General features: G+C 43.3%; 1 protein-coding gene across 1 annotated transcript in view; it reads right to left on the bottom strand.

The window, feature by feature from the left end:
* Positions 1-19,257, bottom strand: part of LOC146173996 (A disintegrin and metalloproteinase with thrombospondin motifs 2-like) — a 74,406-nt gene that overhangs the window by 18,030 nt on the left and 37,119 nt on the right. Inside the window, exons 5-8 of the mRNA XM_084585317.1 lie at positions 12,409-12,468; positions 7,970-8,090; positions 6,249-6,339; positions 428-477 (exon numbers count right to left, since the gene is read on the bottom strand). Of these exons, the coding sequence (XP_084441443.1) occupies positions 428-477; positions 6,249-6,339; positions 7,970-8,090; positions 12,409-12,468 (322 nt within the window). The remainder of the gene's footprint in view (positions 1-427; positions 478-6,248; positions 6,340-7,969; positions 8,091-12,408; positions 12,469-19,257) is intronic.

Below are 19,257 nucleotides of genomic sequence, written 5' to 3'. Positions count from 1 at the left end.
TCATTAACTCGCATTTTCAAATCCGCAAAGGCCTTTTTATCGGCAGCTATGCCTAAACGCATGACTGAGGCCAAGACTATGACGATACAACGATAAGAAAAGATAGGCGTCCTAAGGTAAGTACACATGCTCTTCTGGCCACTTCATTGTGTGAATGCACTTCTTAATCTGTATTTTCAGCGAAAGCCCATTTTTGGAGACAAATCTCTAGCTTTTTCTCACTTCTTGCTTTCTGAAAAGCTATCACGCTATGTACGATGACAAGCACTCTGTAAGCTGCTCTCTGGCTGCTTGTCTCTGAGTCTGATTCTTAGAACTTGTCCATTTCGTTTTGCGGAAACAATAATAGAATTAACGGAAGTGGCTTAGAAAAAGGAGACCAGATCATGCTTAGCGAGTTCCAATCACGTCAGATTCGAGTACTCACCTGCGAGAGACTTCTTTCTTCGGGAACCTTCCACAGCGACCATATTCAACCTGTTAAAACGTAAACAACCAATTTTTCCTGGATCAGCCTGTTTATTTCATGCAGATAGAAGCGCCGAGGTTATCGATTCCTCGACGTATGTTTTCAGCCGAAATTTCATCGCACAAATTTATAAAAACAACCAACGTGTCTGCTACTTTCAACTGTCCTCTTCTGTCATCTTCACACTGAAATTTTCCAACTATGTTGTTATCTGCCGTTAAGAATGTATAAAAATATAACTCAACACCCAACATTCAAAAGGAACAAGTGTACATGGTCATTGGACAACCCTCAAAAAGAAAAGAAAGAGAGCAGCTCATCACCCATCGATATATTGCATGGGGTAATACTGCTGCGATAGCTATTTGTGTTTTTATGAAATAATGTGCACTGTATATTCAATTCCGGAATCGTAGCCAAAAAATTGTGAAATTAGTTTCCAAAATTTCTCTCCAATCTCTCAGTAAGATTGGCATAATTATGCATTACATACCTGTCATGGGAAGGCTGTAATAGGAATATGTAGCAATTGCTCAAAGACGGCATTGATTTTGTGTTCCTTGACAGCTAGTATCTTAACGCGAAATTGTTGAATTACTCCCATTTAGCGTGTAACCTGGCGGCGCAAGCTTGGCCATGAGAACAAAGCCAAGAGCTGGCTAAATAGGTTTGATGTCAAGAGTGCGGCGCAAATTTTACATGTAAACGGGCATCACTAAAAACAATATTCACTGAACGTAAGATGCAAACCTAGCCATAGACACTGCACTCAGGCAGGCACGCTACACTTGTTCGCATATTTGCTTGGCTTAGATGAAGAACGGCTTTATATTTAATTGACGTGGTCTTTCATTCAATGTTTTCGACGAGTACAGTACGCTGGGAGTATCAGTTAGATCCGAGAGCCTCTAATTAAACAATTAGTGATTACGACAGTAGATGACGTTGAGATCTGAAGGTACCTTAACAATGAACCGCTCGAGGACATCTGACGGCTGAAAATAAAACAACAGCGTCATAACTTAAAACTCTTAGCTGATGTGCCCCGAAGATGCTCGAACGTCACACAATGTGGGTATAAATGTGTATTCTACAATACTTCATTTGATAGAACCCTAGCACAGCTTCAAGGATGCCTTGCTTCATTATTACCACGCTTTGAACACTTCCATTTTTGATCAAACCTCGCCCTTCCACAGCGCGAGGCTGAAGTCCGATTGTCACAGATATTTGCGAAAAATGTATAGCTGATTTTTTAGAGATATTGTTTTCACGTTTACTCTGCATCAAGGACGGGCCGCCATGTTTATTTTGTCTGGTAGTTTATTTTGGCCTCTGATGGTTTTATATTATAGCGTATTGAGTACGGATCTCGGCGCACTATCCAAATAATAATCAATGAGCGAACGTTCAACTTCATTATTCGAATGTCATAGGTATATTTTGTTTAGTAAGACCAAACCAGGGTTTTAAATTTTTTGTATAGTTAGTGTACTACAGCTATGCGTACTTAAAAAAAAAAGACTTTTGTTTTCGTGCAAAAGGGGCACCTCGAAAGGCGCAATAGGTAACGCAATACTGCTATATCCAACTGCTGTACCGTATAATGCCATATCCACAAGTACAAAAGAAACACTATAGGCCATTCGGCCATGCGTTAAGCGCTGAGGTGAGGAACAGCTCTGTTAAAGTTGTGATTACACGTATAAAAAGGTTAGAGATCAGGCGACGAAATAACTGGAACAAGGACCAAAAAGAGAGCCAGGAAAGATTTTTTTCCGCATGCGCTGTATCCTTTATGTTCCAGGGAGTTCTCATCTCAACCAGGGAGGCACTGAGGCGCAAGAACAGCCTGAGAGTGATTGGAATAAGACCACAGTGTGAGTAGCTACGAGGCAGTAGCCAGCCTTGGTAAGCCTTTATTTCCTAGATGAAGATTCAAATAAAAAAGGTGGAATAGGACTAAAAGCGAACCTTTAACTTAGCTTCAGCGCCGTCGGCGTCGGCGTCCCTTTTTTTATCAATGGCGCAGCAAACGATAGACACCTCTTGTGTGGTAAAGCTGGTGACCTTATCAGCACTGGCACTGCCCAGCCCGAAGCGCAATGTCCTGCTTGGGCTCCCGAAGCAGGTCATAGTCATCGGGAATGCAGAGGCCTCGAACAGACTGGTGAATGGCACAGTTTGGACCCCAAAAAACCCATGAACGCTGTCGCTTGCCACATATAAAGGAGAAACTTGAGCGTACCCGAGAAACAGTTTTCCAGCAATCAAGTCTATTATAAGCTATATAGCAAGTATTTTGAAGCTTTGTGGGGGGAGGGGCGGAGAGTCACATAAAGTGCGGCAGAAATAGCATCGAGAGCATGTTGCAAGTACTCGCAGATTATGCCTAGCAGCTTACTCGTATCGCTCAACAGGAAAGTATGTAACCTCTGCACGTAACCTGTACTCGCCTAACGGGCCGAAACGTGGAGGCTAACGAAAGCATCTACTTAAGTTGAGAACAATGCAGAGAGCTCTGGAAGGGAAAATGGTAGTTGTAACTTAAGAGCGTTAAGAGTTAAGAAGCATGCTGAGTGGATCAGAAAAATAAATCGAGTTATTGACATTATAGCGGAAATCAAGAAGAAATTTTCAGGGATAGGGCAGTTAGTGTGAAGGGAGGGTACCCGATGGTGCAACAGGGTAATAAATTGGTTACCAAGGGAAGGAAAGCGTAGGAGGGAGCGGAAGAAAATTAGGTGTGTGGATGAGATCAGGAAGTTCGCTAGGGTCTAGTGGATGCAGCTAGCACAGGACCAGGCTCATTCGACGATTATGAAAGAGGCCCTCACCCTGCAGTGGACGTAGCCCGCCAGGTGATGATGATGATGACGACGATGATGATGGTGATGGTGATATCAACGCCGTACGAATGTGTCTGCGTGGCTTACGAGTAGCTTGCCTAGCGAGGCGGCATGCAATGTCCATAAGGTTGAATTCTACCCGAGTCTCCTACCGCAAATTAGTGACCGGAATTAGCAGCTCCTCCCAACTTCGGAGCATCATGTAGTCTCGTTACTCAATCCGCTGATTACGTGCTCGCGGCCATGCATCTACAAAGTGCCACCTGCGAGAGATTTTTGGCGCAGAGTGCCGTCAACGCCGAGGTTTCTCCAGAACGTCACCTTTAACGCTTTCGCGTTAAAATGCTTGCATAGCTGCACTCCGATTCCCCATTTCTTGACCAACGTAATCATTTTTTAAATTATGTTTTTATCTTTTTCTGTTTTATCGCACCATGGCAACTTTCTGCCTTGTGGACATTCCTGTACATTTCGTCAGTGCCTGTAAATATTAGCTGGCGATTATCGATCGTTACTCGTTTGCTCGTTTGCTATGACTAGGTCGAGGCTTGCAGGTAGGCGCTTGCAAGGTAGGCGCTAGCTCCAACAACAGGTGTTCGCGTCTCGTGCCGGTGCGCTGGCACCAGGTCATCTTCTTTAGACTTCATAATTATTTCTCTTTGTATACAGTGGTGTGTGATAAATATTGTGCTTATTCCTACTAGCGGACTAAGATATTTGCGCTCGTCTGCTGAATTTTATGTCGCGGATTCGATACTGGCTGCACCTGTAGTATTTCTATGGGGTTTGAAAACAAATTCACTTGTGCTTCGCGATGCAAGTGCACGACAAAGAACCTCATGTGGCCAGACTTATTTCAACGGCCTACACTGCACTCCCCCTGTAGTCATTCCATGATGCATTATGTGCCCTAAGTTCAGCATTCTATCAATACTCTTGCTTCCATAAGCTTAAAAAACCGGTTCCATCAACCTGCCCGCAGTGTACAGGTGACCAAGTGTTTAGGGAATACCAGTACCACACACTACTAACAAAGACCTACGGGAAAACTGAATTTTATGCGCGAGAAAAGGGGAGCTCTGTTTTGGACAGAATTATCCTGTAATACATGCGAGCTGCTCCGCTATATAAATTTTATCTAAAAGAGCGATGACCTCTCCCGATAATTCTGTTTGCTGTTTCAGTAAACCTAACCGCGAGAACAATAAGTTATTTATTTGTTCTTCTAGGAAGTGCGAACTTAACGAGGCCAAAACAAATATACCGGTTTCCATTGGGCAAACAGGTAACTTTTAGCTGCACTAAAAGTGCTCTCGCGAGTTTCAGCGCCTACCAGTGGTCGAACAGGAGTAGTAGCGTTGTGTTCTATTGGCAGAGGAGGCGCGTTTTCGTGGTCCCGGGAGCAGCCGAGAGCAGTCCTCTGTGCTCTGTCGCCAGCGGCGGAGTACAGGGAGAACGGAGGAAGTCAAGTGACCATTTTGATGTCACTTCTGGCACGGCCGGTCTAGAGGGAGAGCGCGCGGCGAATAACCAGAAGCACGGCCGGTCCCGAGGGAGAAAGCGCGGGCTCTCTCCCTCGGGACTGGCCGTGCTTCTAGTTATTCGCCGCCCGGAGCCCGGGCAGGACGGTCGGGAAAAGTGGCGGAAGACGGCAGCGGTGGGGCGTTCGGCCGGCATATACGGGCAACGCAAGCGCAGGAAAAGTTTGATCACATGACGCCTGACGTCACGCGCTCCGCCTCGGTACGCTGCTCTCCGAGCAGCCTGAATGTTCCAATGGGGAGACGAGAACGCGCGTCCCCAGTGCTTTCGTACGCTGCTCTGGCTGCTCGTTGCTCTTGCTCCTGTTCGCCCAATGGAAACCGGTATTAGAATACGGTAAAGGGCGCAACGGGACAAGTTTAATGGCTAAAGTTTCTCTGCTATTCTTTTGCCTCCTCGTTCAAATATATGCGCTTGGCTGCTCTGTAATTAAAACCTTAATTTATTCAGCCTAATGTTTGCTTCTTTTATCTTACATATAACACATTATCATACAGTTGTGAGATACCACATTAGTCGGAGCCCACGTGACAAAAATTTAGAACCCGATTTAGTAATTCCTACCAAGTGTCTTCACTAGGCCAACAGGCAGCGTATATTCCTCAAGATCCAAAGGTAGTAGAGTACTGGATAGCCGCCTCATCCACCTATCTCAAAAATTAATCCCGAGTTGGCCGCTCCTACCAACTCAGCCACGTCATGTATTCTTATGACATAAAACAAGGACACCATTCTGTGCATGGCCATGTTGCCATGTTACCTTCCAGATATCGCGGACAGAGTCTCATGTCCATTACTTGTCTCATGTCCAAAGTCTCATGTCATGTCCATTACGCTCAAAATTCAACATGGGATTTTCTAGAGAATGCAGGTTTTAAATGTATCATAAAAAATCAAGGGAACGCACTAATCTATCGCTTCACGTCTGTCCAGCGTCCTCCAACCACGTCGAAAATAATCTCCTGATCCACTAGCAACTTCCCAAGAGGCGCTCTAAATCGCTTTCCTTCCGCACGGGTTGCCTGTTATTAACCAGGGCAAACGCTATGCCAATACATTTGTGCGCAATGAAAAAAATAGATATTTTTTTCTTTAACACTCATGCGAAAACATCCACACGCAGGTTGTGCGAAATCGATTCATGCTATTAAAAGAAAACTCATTCACTGCTTGTAACGTTGTCACGTTTTTCTGCGAAAATTGCAAGTGCTTCTCTTGATATGGGACTTGATTTAGGCGACGCCCCAGGTGTGGAGCTTATACCATTTCTTTTTGCTAACGAGGAACATCTCGTGTGATTGTTTAGCCTCTACTTTCCGCGTACTTTAAATACGCCTCATTCATTCCTACTCTGACTTTTGCACAGAATCGGGATCGTTCGCACTTACTTTGTTAAGAAGTATATCATATCATACTTCCAGTATGTTTCATTCTTCTTTTCCACGTATTTGACAATATTGTAAAGTGATTTTAGGCCATCTATTTGTGAGGTATATGAAAGCTAAGCGTAGTATTCATCGTCCTGTCGACGCCGTAAATTGCACAAGGGACATTCTTGATTAACTTGCTCTAGAACAATCGCAAATTGCACACAAATATCAGCAATGCTTCCTTCCACCTAACGAGAGTATTTATACTTTTTAAGCACTTTTGGCGCTAGTTTTCTGCATAGAGTGAGTGAAATTGTACCAAGGAGCAACAAATTACGTTAAGTAAGCTGCGTAAGGTCTGAGCCTACATTAAGCCATGCTAATTCAGACTCAATGCCAATGTTTCATAAAACGATCCGCTAATGCAGTATGGTATCAAAAATGACATACTAGAAGGACATTTAAGGGGCCAGCAAGCAAAGAAATTGCAATCAGTACACGCGAGAGCGATTGGCTGGCTATAGGGCTGACAACCGACTTATGCGGCTTTAGCTGCAAAGGTGGCTGTATCACTCCGGGTTGCTGAACCCATTGTAAGTCTCGAACCTTGAGGCGACAGCAGCGGTCATATTCTGTCATGAAGAAATAAGCATCTCTCGAACATTTCGCGCGACTCGTAAGCGGAAAAGTTGCCGACTTAATTACATCGCTGCTCTTAACCTATAATCATTTCCCTGGGCAAGTACCGGCTCGTATGCTAAATTCACGTGATAAGAGGGTGGTCAGTTTCAAAGATTGATCACTGAGCTCTTAACCTGCGCATTGCGTTTGTATGTAATCTCTGTTGCTGTACAGGACAAAAAGATATCCGCGGTTTTATTTCAATTCAATTCAATTTCAATTCAATTTTATTATATCCGTTTAGTATATTCCAGCTTATACATACAGAAGGAGGTCCCAGAGTCAGTGACTGTATCGGGACCTCGGGAGAAAAGAGAAGCTAGTTGCAATGATTTCTCATTAAGTTGCCAGTTGTGCGCCAACTGAGCTAGAATTTTGGAGGGAACAGTAGTGTCTTTTATAACTCCTATTGGCATGATGAGAATTATTTTTTAGTTCCTATGCATAGACAAATTTTGATTTTGAAGTTCTTGTTCGCAAAGTATACTTAAGTCTTCAAGGAAAAATCGAATGAAGCGCCCTTTTCTCATTGAGGGGGAGAGAAGTGTTCAATTTTGCAGGATATTCTTCGTAAATTTTTACGGTAAGAGCCTAATCTTCCATCCTACGCACCGCAAAAGGTGTCTTTTAAATTTTCGTTGGTGCTTTCGCTTAATATTGAAGGCACTAATAAACAATCTATGTGATAAATTTTGGGGCGTAAGCTCTACGCCTGACATGCAAAACTACAAGGTCACCTAGCTCCGAATTTCGGGAATTTCGACCACCTGGAGTTCTTTAACGTCCACTAACATCGCACAGTACACGGGTGCCTTGATTTTCGCCTCCATCGAAAAGCGGCCGCCTCGGCCGGTATTCGATCCCGCCTCCTTGGGCACAGTAAACCACCACGTATACTTACCACAGTATAACCAACACTTCGGGACTTATGCATGCATTTATAATCATGCTCACGCAACATTGTGAAAAATATTGCAACATAATACATTTTTTAACAGTATGCACTCCACCGATCAGGTTATTTTGATGCTCAATTAAAATGATTTCTATGTTCGTACCGTAAAAGCGGTCAGAATTAGAGTCTTCAATGGGTTCCAACAGGTGTGGATGGCGACCATGTGCCGACCGTTCAGAGCCGACTACTGGCTTGATCTTCAGGTTAGGTCCAACAACCCCTTCCTGCGAAGAGAATTCTTTCATTGGCTGTGTCGTGGAGCACATTTAGCATTGCAGGTAAGATTGAAAATTACCGCATGTGCTTGAACATGATGGGGTCGAAATGACTAACAAAAAGCAAATATGAAATTTCTCCCTAACCAGAAGATATTACTTTCAAAAATTTTCTTGTTTTGTGCAGCCGATATAGCTTTCGTTTACAGCAATTCGACAGTGCTTGGGTAGGTGTAACAATTAGTAGTTTAAACTTTATTACCGTTCTACAACGTGAACCGAAAACAATCTATACCTCTGAAACAGTTACCATGGCGGATTAGCGTGAATTTACACCATATGGTGAGTCTACAGATGGGCCAGCTTGAAACTGTAGCACTTCGCTCAATCGGTCACTACTGATAGTTTTTGCAGCGCACGTGTTATTATGGGTGTAACACATTTCATGCGGAGGAAAGGCTAGAAACTCCACGTATAGGCAAGTGGCAATGAGCGCCTTAAACATGAACTGACTTTCTTCCTCAAATGTGGTCTTCAGTTTTAACGGGCATTTACTGCATTCTGACTTTGGTCATCTGATGACAAGAGATGAGTCGCTGGAGAAAGATTTGATGTTGGGAAAGGTTCAGGGTCGCCGGAGAAGGGGTAGGCAGCGAACGCGATGGTTAGATGGCATCCTCGAGGCACTGCAGATGAAGTTATGTGATGTTAGGAAGATAGTGAGAGACCGGAAAGCGTGGCGTGACATGGTCAATAGGGTCACGAAGAGACGGGCACGACTGAACGACTGAACTGAACTGAACCTCCCCCGCAAGCTACCTATTCTCTTTTCTCTAAGTAAGACATAGTAGCTATGGCTTTGAAATCTGATGCCGAAATAATGGCCGCCGTTGTAGATGGCACCGGATCTGTGTATCTTTTTCTGTGCACAAACTTGATTTTCTCTGAAATACGAACCTCAGCATGTTTTAATAGGAAAGGAATTCATCAAAAACCTTTCTTCAAGCGCTCTTAACAAAGAAGCATGCCGGGGCTAGAATGAACAACTATGACACATTTATCGCATGCAAACTATCCCATTCAGGAGGAAACCTGCAAATATGCTAGGGCACTGTATATCGTTTTACTTGAACTTCCTTCCGTATAAAAAATATTCTCATCCATAAGGAAGCAGCGCAAAACCTTTAATTCAGAGGTGTCGTCTCTGGCCCTGTTCAGTTCAGTTCAGTTCAGTTCAGGCGTTCAGTCGTGTCCGACTCTTCGTGACCCTGTGGACCATGTCACGCCACGCTTTCCGGTCTCTCACAATCTTCCTAACATCACATAACTTCATCTGCAGTGCCTCGAGGATGCCATCTAACCATCGCGTTCGCTGCCTACCCCTTCTCCGGCGACCCTCAACCTTTCCCAACACCAAATCTTTCTCCAGCGACTCCTCTCTTCTCATCAGATGACCAAAGTAGCTGAGCTTTAACTTTAGAATTTGACCCTCCAATGAGCAGTCAGGGTTTATGGTCGACAATATCGACTGATTTGATTTTCTGGCAGTCCAAGGAACTCTCAAGAGTCTTCGCCAGCACCACAATTCAAACGCGTCAAAAACTTCCTTCCGTATAAAAAATATTCTCATCCATAAGGAAGCAGCGCAAAACCTTTAATTCAGAGGTGTCGTCTCTGGCCCTGTTACCTAACACAAAATCATAAAATTATCCTGCCGAGTCATCTTTCCAGAATTCACTTCGATTGGAAAATCTCTAATTTATTGACCTGCAGCTGTATAAAAGAATACTTATATTTATTGAAAAAGGCAAACTGTAGTGAAAGCAAGGAATCTATAAACGATTTTTTTAGTATTTTGTGTCGAGAAGAACTAGTACTGTAAGCCATTACTAGCTGCACATACATAAGTGATCGCAAATTGATAAAACAGCAACACGCCCTAACTCCTAAAGAGCTACAAAACGGCTTCTAAGTCTTCTACTTCCTTTAGTATTATTGTTGCTTTCAAATCTAACCTTGAGAGTCTTCACCAGCGTCACCCTTATCCATAGCGGCCTATGAGAAGCGTCCTGTGTTATTGACAGCGTCAAGAAAGACATGAACGACATAATATGTGATGGTGCTGCGCGAGAACTTTAGCTCTTATGCGGCCTGTGCATCCAAGATTTACTTTGACCGTATAAAAACGGCGACAGCAGCCGTCTCTCAATGTATATGTATTTCATCCTCTTGTTTAAATACATTTCTCTTCGTTGCAATACTATGCCAAAATCTGGAAATCGTAGGCGATTCATAAATGTGGTAGAACCTTCAGACATTTTCATTGTTCGCTGTTTTCATGAAATTAGCGCGATCGTATCTTTGTATTGAGACGTGATATAAATATGAGGTTTAGCAGTTTGTTAGATAAGCATGGTGGAAACGCAGTGAAGAATTATTGCTGCTCTACCATAACACTTTTATTTGAGATAAAAACCTGCAAAATAGGCAAAATTTTGTTTCCTATACCTAATTTGAGAAATTTTATAAAAACACCTGAACTACCCCAAAAAAGCTTAAATTACCTAAATGTAAATAAAGATATGCATATATTTATACAGACAATTTTCAGCTACGCAACATTAATATATTTACGTAATTCATGACCAATTTTGGCTAAAACAGCAAAGATGAGCGCGGTACTCGTCCCTAATTCCCTGTGCCTCCAAAAACATTTTGGCAGCAAACCCAAAGGGCGATCTCTTTTTTTACAGCCATCAAGCAACAATATATAAAATTTTGAAATAAGTATAAGAAAAACCCACCCATATCCTTACCATCATGTTCCCATCATACTGTGCATTGATTAGCGCACGAAACTCATCTGCCCAAGAATGCGTGATCGTATTCTGGCTGCGGCAGCCACTATTCGGTGCAGGCAAAACCTAAAACGCCCGTTTACCGCACGATGTCAGTGCAAGAAGCCCAGGTGGTCGAAATTTCCAGCGTCCTCCACTACGGCGTCTCTCATAGCCTGGGTTACTTTGGGATGGTAAAACCTATAATCTCAACCAACCAGCCTTCCCAAGCCTGTGTTGCAGTCTGTAGACGTAGATTAAAAGATACTTCGGGAAACTGTCAAAGAAGCATTGTGGCTAATATTAAACTCTACGCCCCACATCGCTAAATACTTGCACTTCTTGTCCGATACTCGTGGGACAAAATTATCAAATAATTTATATGGACAGAACCCTCCGCACTGCAAAAGGAATGTTTTGGTGTACTAGCCCACATCCAGTTGCGTCACAGACACCTAGTGTTCACTACAACCACTCACCTTGTTTGAATTACCCAACTATATCCACGTTCATAACCCCATTTGACACGGAATGAATGTTCATTTTTTTCTCATCGCATTTAGTGTCAATGCTCTTGTCCGAAGAGATCTATTTTACCAACACTACAGCGCTTGCTCACATACAGCATAGTACTACTGCAGACATCTCAAGACAAGCCGCCCTAGTCAATAATTATCCACGCTACGTGGTGCTGCTGCGATATGCCCAGGATGAGAAGAACCGCCTCTAGAACTTGCCAAGTAATTATTGCACCTTTCTCTATCCCATTGACACTTCATCAAACCTGGACTTCCGCGTCATCTAGAAACAGTTTATCATAGTCGTCTTCTTAATGCTGCCTTTCCAACAGTCTGCGACACCGTTTAAAAAAATTAGATAGTCCGCATTGTGACAACTGCGACTAAATTGAGACTATACTTCATTCTCTCCTCGAATGTCCAGCGTACGCCAAAAAACGTGCGCACTATGAACAATGAATGCAGTCTGCTACCCGAGTGTAACTGAAAGTTGGCTTTATGTTAAGTAATATAGGCTTCAACAGACAGCAGTGATGTGCAATGCTATTCTTATCTGCCTATTAGATGCTATGGGTGTTTTGACAAACTCTAAGTTGCCCATTCACTTGGTCATCCAACTTTAAATACATAGTACGGGTTTTGGTTGGATCCAAAAATCCCATCATTCATTAGACTATTATGTTACCACCGTGTTCAATGAACACACTATTTTCTAACCCTTCTCCAATCTTTATTGCCCAATTCCACCTGCCCTACTCAGAGTAGCAAGTCAGTGAATATTCACGATGGCTAAAATCTCTGCATTTAATTAAAGAGCTCTCTCTCTCTCTCTCTCTCTCTCTCTCTCTCTTTGGCGTCGCTGTAGTCAAGGTGCAATAAAATGCCAGAGGCAATTGCATATATTTCTTTCGATAATTTTTTAAAGCACCAGTTAATGAAAACAAAAATAATAAACACAAGTTCACTTCATACCATTTTCAGTGCGCCGTCCTCTTCAGACACCAACACTGCTGCGAGTCGCCTTTTGTCATGCTATAAATCTTCTTGTAGAACCTCAGTGTTATACTACAAAATAAAACATAAATGCTCAGTACTCTTTCGAAAGGCCAGGACATTATATATTGTTTACGTGATATCGCCAAAAGCATTTAGTTACCTTCATTCGTGGTACTAAATGCCTGAATCTCTTATATAATTGTCCTCTTGTGAGCCACAAATTTGCAACCTATATAACTGTGCAGCAGGCCTTTAGATATAGATATCCACTGCGGAATAAAATCCGAAAACAACAGGTATTCAACATTCTTGTGACGAGCTTTGTTTTAGATCATGCAATTAGTAACTGCCCATAAATCTAAAGTTTACAATGTGTGACTTCCTACATATGCCTGATTTTTGATGTCTTCATTGCCGCAGCTGATAAACCTCCAACAGTAAAGCATTGGTCGGCAAGTCATCGCAGGATGCTGATAACAGCGGTAGGCGGCTCTTAAATAGTTTCCACAGATCAACTACCCTCGCGTAAAACCGGTGCGCTCTCTGTCTTCTTTTTCTTTAGAAAAAAAAAAACACGGTTCAACATAAACAATATGCGCTTCTGGTGGTAATGTACTGTTGGGGGTTTTCTTTTACAGCGACTTCATTAGATCAATCGCCAGAGATCGGTAAAAAACTAAACGGCCAGATAAAAAGCAGGCGACGTGCAGCAAGTTAACTTGTGGCAGCCACCCATGAAGGCCCACTATCCGCCCCTTCTTAATCCGATGCAGGAGAAGAAACAGAGCAAGTTAAAATCATGTATCCTCTGGGTGTTCCGACGCCATGCCGACGCCTAGAAGAATTACAGAATACGGCACTATAAACACTTAGCCCCGCCGGGGTGGCGCAGTGGTTAGGGCGCTCGACCATATAAGCTGGAACCATATAAGCTGGCCAGGGAAGAAGAATCAAAGAAAGCAGGATCGGATTCAAGATAACGCGGGAAATTGTTTAAAGGGAGATAACGCAGTGAACTACATTACATCAGTTATAGCCGAGTCATTTAAGAGTGACGATAGGGCAATCTCCGCAAATCAGGAAGCAACACAAGGTAGCAGAATACAATGCAGCTTAGAACTTACCAATCTAAACTGGAAAAAGGCCGAAAAAAATATTCCTAAAAACGCATCTACAGGAATAGATCGAATTCCGATCAAGCTGATTGATGAACTCGGTCCAAAAAGCAAGGAAACGTTGTTAAAACCTCTGGAAACAGTCATAACGAATAAGCAAATTCCGGACAGCTGGCGGCAGAGTAAAATGAATTTGATCTATAAAGGGAAAGGAGACAGGATGCACATAAAATCCTACAGGCCGATTACCATAACATCTGGTATGTACAGGTTAGCCATGCAGGCGGTGAAATTAAAGGTGCAAGCATGGGTAGAAAGTAACAAGATACTCGGAGAACTTCAGAACGGCTTTAGAAATGGTAGGCGCTTAGATGATAGCCTGTTCGTGCTTACCCAATGCATCGAAATATCTAGAGTGGAAAATAGACCTTTGTATTTGGCCTTCCTGGACATAAACGGGGCGTACGACAACGTAACCAGGGAACTCCTGTGGAACATATTAAAAGAAGAAGGTATCGGTTATGAGATAATAGAGTTCCTACAGGAAATATACCGGGATAACAAAGTAGAAATTACGTGGGAAGGGATAAGAAGTACGGACGATGTCAAAGTATGCAAAGCATTAAGACAAGGCTATCCTCTATCACCGGTGCTGTTCATGCTTTATATGATAAACCTGGAACGGAGGATACAAGACAGTAACCTAGGTTTTAACCTGTCATATAGAGTAGGTGGAAAGGCAGTAGAGCAGCGCCTCCACGGTTTGATGTATGCAGACGATATTGTGCTGCTAGCTGAGAGCCTGGAAGAATTGCAAACTCTAAGTATTGCGGAGACGAAGGGGACGCTCTAGGCTTCAGTTTCAGCGCCGGTAAGTCGGGTCTGATGATTTTCAACGGCTCAGCTGATCAGTGTCTTAAAATACAAGGCCTTGAAATACCTAGAGTAGCAGAATATAAATATCTGGGGGTATGGGTAAACGAAGGATCGGCATACATTGGAAAGCATGAGTAATCACTTAAGGCCAAAGGGCGAAGGAATGCCGGGATAATGAAGCATAAGGCATTGTGGGGATACAATAGGTATGAGGTTTTGAGGGGTATTTGGAAAGGAATTATGGTGCGCGGACTTACTTTCGGAAATGCGGTTTTGTGCCTAAAATCAGAGGTACAGCCGACATTAGAAACAAATCAGAGATCCGTTGGACGATTAGCACTAGGTGCCCACGGCAAAACTACAAATGAGGCGGTACCGGGAGATAAGGGCTGGGCATCTTTCGAAGTACGTGAAGCTCAGAGTAAAATATTATATGAGGAGCGCCTGAGGAAATTGGACAGTAACAGATGGGCAGCTAAAGTATTTAAATACCTGTACCTAAAAAGCGTTGACTCACAATGGAGGAAAAGAACTAGGAAACTAACTAGTAAGTATGCTAGTAACAAGGACGGAGAAATAAAGAGCATTAAGCAACAGGTGAAAAACACAGAAGGTAAAAATTGGATAAATTCGATGGAAAAGAAACAGAGTGTGGAATTATACCGAAAGTGGAATATGCAGATCAGGAAGGAAGATTTCTTTGATAATTCAAGAGGCAGTGCCCTACTTTTTGAAGCTAGATCAGGGTGCCTTAGAACACGCAGCTACAAAAAGAAATTTAACAATGGAGATGACGCATGTGCTGTATCTGGAAACTCCAGTGAAACAATTGATCATATTATACTGGAATGTAATGGTATCTATCCGGAAGTTGGTGCAGGCGCAATCACTGTTCCTGAAGCTCTGGGCTTTAGAGATAACAGTGGCCGGGTGAATAAACCGGCGGTGGAAACTAGCAAAAAACGACTGGAAGATTGCTGGCTTAAAAGCAGAGAAGTGACATAACGTTAGTAATGTAGGAAAAAAATTTAATAAATAGAATGGTGGTTTAGTTAACCATTCTAAATCAATAATTAAGATATAGGGAGAAAATTGAGCATGATAGCTACTGCTACCACCCCGTTTCAAAGGGGACGCTCCTATGTTCCATCCATCCATCGCATCGACTACTGTGCCCAAGGACGCGGGATCGAATCTCGGCCTCGGCGGCTGCTTTTCGATGCAGGAGAAAAGCTAGGCACCCGTGTGCTGTGCGATGTCAGGGCACGTTAAAGAACTCCAGGTGGTCGAAATTTCCGGAGTCCTCCACTACGGCGTCTCTCATAGCTTGAGTTGCTTTAGGACGTTAAACCCCAAAACCAAACCAAACTATAAACACTTAGATACCGATATAGGCATAGCTCTGCACTAATGAGATCAATATTTCATTGATTATTTCTACAACGTGCCTAGTTACAGAAACCCGTAAGAATAGCCATCTTACTTGAGCAGGATAGCAATATGTAAACACCTATAGATCGTAGATGGAACATCGAAAATGTCGCAACGAAACCTAATATTTTCCTAACGGCACTGCATGGTTTTTAGGACGGCAAAAAAATGTGTTTGCCGCTGCTGAAGACTGGTCAGTGCAGAATGTTTGAGCAGGTTTAGGACGCCATTCAACCTAATACTGTCTTCAAAAGCCAGTATACTTTTCGAGCGACCTCTGGAAGCGCTAAACCGCAAAACGCTGTATGTAACAACAACCGCTATACATGGCTATACAAAGGCGAGTATGTTGTAAATAGCGGCCCTAGGCGGCGTACAGCCGACAAGGGCGGCGCTCTGCTTAAGCAGCAGCTTGTCTACTTGAATCATTTTGAGTATGAATGATCTCTAGGCCTGCAAAGCTTGCGTATAACATCACAATCACTCGAATGGTGCTTTGGAATATCAAAATAGAGGGCATGCACTGTGAACGCCCGAAAAACCTGCTACATTTAGGCGCAATCCGGATGGATTACCACCTAAACAAGATATACTTTTAACATCGACGGCTGTTCCTCTGTCTCTTGGTAGCAACAGATTCAACCCCTAACTCACGTACAAAACGATGTTCGACTGTTACCGTTACCTACTTGGCCTATAATTCACTAATGAATACCATTTTTCTGATAGTCGCAACTTTCAAAAGATGATAAAAGAAACGCCAGCTGCAATTGCGCGAGGCTAATACCAGTCTGTCCATTCTCAAAAATGAAGAGTGGGGAAGCCACATTAGCATTTTAACCGTACACAGGTTTCAAAGAGTAAATTGTTGGAGTCACCTTAGCGGCATACATAAGACCAGAGGGGACATTCTGGTGGCCGCCTTATTCCAGCATCAGTCTGACACGTGAAGCCATGTGGAAGAGGCACACGGATATACTTGGCGGCTCGCCTACTTACTAATTCTGTATTACCTTTTATAACTAAATAAGTTCTAATTAGCGTACACCTAAAAGATGCCCATTTTAAAAGCGGTCCGAAGAACAATGATAAACAAGGAACAAGCAGCTAACGAGTGAATTTCATCTGAAGCGCTGTTTATCTCGTTGGCAGCGGCTACTGCTCCAGAAACAACCTCCCCTATATTGAAGGACCATGCCTGGATAAATGCCGCTTTTACTGTTCCTGCAGCGAAGGTGCACCGTCGGACATCCTCAAGACATCCTCTTGTACTACACGGCGTGAATGGATGCGTGTACCGCAGTCCTGTCGCTTTGGTACAAGGCGTATCAGTTATTTTTGATAGTGCGATACGTTTTTCCGTGGTCTTTCTCCGAATTTAAGGCGACATTCCAAGCATTGTCTTACGGCGTCTGTTTCGTCCCATTTTGTCGCACCTTTCAGAGCTTCTTAGAATATACCGGTGTATTTATTCATCCTTTTGGCAAATTACTGGAGAAGCGTTGAGCCCTGTTCAGCATAAGGAATAGCACTCAGCGTGATAAGGAATGGCCCCCAACGTGAAGCATCAAATGACACAAATGATGCATTGGAGAACGTATCCAAACGGCGTACATATTTGTTCTCTTGGTATGTCCTATTGCGCATCGTTTTGTTCTGACGCTGTTTCCCTAATAATAAATGCACACGTTATATTCATACACTATTTTTTAGTGCAGTAAAATCATGCTGAAAAATAAAAGACTACAAGGCCTAGTGGATAGTATGATCGGCTGAGACGGAGAGTGTCGCGAGTTAGAATCCAGATTTGTTTATGAAATCTTGCTTTGCATTAAATCAAATTTATTAAATGGTTGATCTTTAAGACGTGCAACGCTTATTCTCTAGTTTATATATATTTAATACATTCCAATACAATTTATTCCAGGCATCCGCAACTGTCATGAGTATTTCGGCGCAATTCCGACACCACCAAGCGTTCTGCTCGCAGGTTTCAGTATTAAGGGCATATCACCGTGCACTGTTCGGTTGGCGGGGTGTCTAATGTCACAAAGATAAGGCGAGCTCAGGAATTCAACGTTCACATTGGTGTTTACAGGGTGATGGAAACCGCCTTGATCCTGCGGTTTCAATTCTGACACGCCACATCAGGGTACGCGTGCTCTTACATAAGGCTTGGATAAACCTGAGCTTCAGTCTGTCTCGGATGGTATTTCACTGTGAATGGGTGCTAATAATTGTGTAACTGTGTACATAGAGGCACAAAGTAAGGAATTAGGGTACACAAATTAAGATATTAACCTTATAGGAAAACATACCGAGATCACTGTAGAGTCTACACTGCAGAAACACGAAAGCCTGAGCGTTGCTGGCGCGCACGGCGCGAGACGTTCGCTCTCATTATTATTATCAAATAAATACGCCGTCATTATTATTATTGCTAATGTCATTATTGTTATCATGAGTAATTGCCGCGTCATTGTCATAGCTACTATCATCCCGACTGAAGACAAGGAGAATAATGATGCCCGTTTCACGATCCCGGGCGTAGATATAACGCCCCATACTATAAGGTTTTTGCCTACAAAAGAAGCTTCTGCAGCACCATGTGACATTTTTGTGCACATGGGACTTTTTATCCTGTGGACGAGTCGCATGACAGATCGCCACGCAGAACCACCACGTTCACTGAAGTCTCTGTTCAGAGAACAGTGTGCTATGGTGCGGGGGGTATATGCTGCGCAGGATCGACCTCCTGCCTGGTTACATTTACTTGATGCATGTATATGTCTTCCGGAATTTTGATGTGTGATCAAATTGAGAGCACTATGCTGATGTAACTGTGTATTGACAGGCTGCGGAATGCGACCTGGTTAATGTGCTCGAAGTACTTCCATGCAATAAAGAAAACAAAGTTCCGGGTGTGGCGCAGGTCGTTAAAGCGCTCGGCTGGGGATCCGAGAAATGGAAGTTCGTTTCCCGGAGAAGGATTTCTGTATTTTTAATTATCATCCTGATGGTAGACAAGAAGAATTATGACGTACGTGTAACGCTCCCAGGCGTGGCGCAGTTGGTTAAAGTTCTCGGTTGGGAATCCGAGGAATGGATGTATCTTTAGTATGGAGAAATGGAAGTATCTTTGCCGCATCTTTAGTTTTCTGATGACGTTAGTTTCGGTTTCGGGTGATGACGGCATTTGATTGACAGCTGTAGTGTGACCGAACCAACGCCGACAGGGTGAACAAATATAGGCTTTCGCCTTAATACATGTACACGACTATGTAATACATGTACACGACACGAGCCGTCAGCGGGTTGAAATGAACGCGGTCGCGTGACTCCTTCAGAGGCGGAGGCTGAGCATCCCATAAACATTTAGCGCTTCTTACTACATCGGGATTTC

This window comes from Amblyomma maculatum, chromosome 11 (genome assembly GCF_055883805.1).
Source record: "Amblyomma maculatum isolate TAMU_Amacu chromosome 11, ASM5588380v1, whole genome shotgun sequence".
NCBI classification, from domain to species: domain Eukaryota; kingdom Metazoa; phylum Arthropoda; class Arachnida; order Ixodida; family Ixodidae; genus Amblyomma; species Amblyomma maculatum.
Note: the sequence above shows the minus strand (reverse complement) of the source record. Positions and strands in the feature narration are given on the sequence as shown.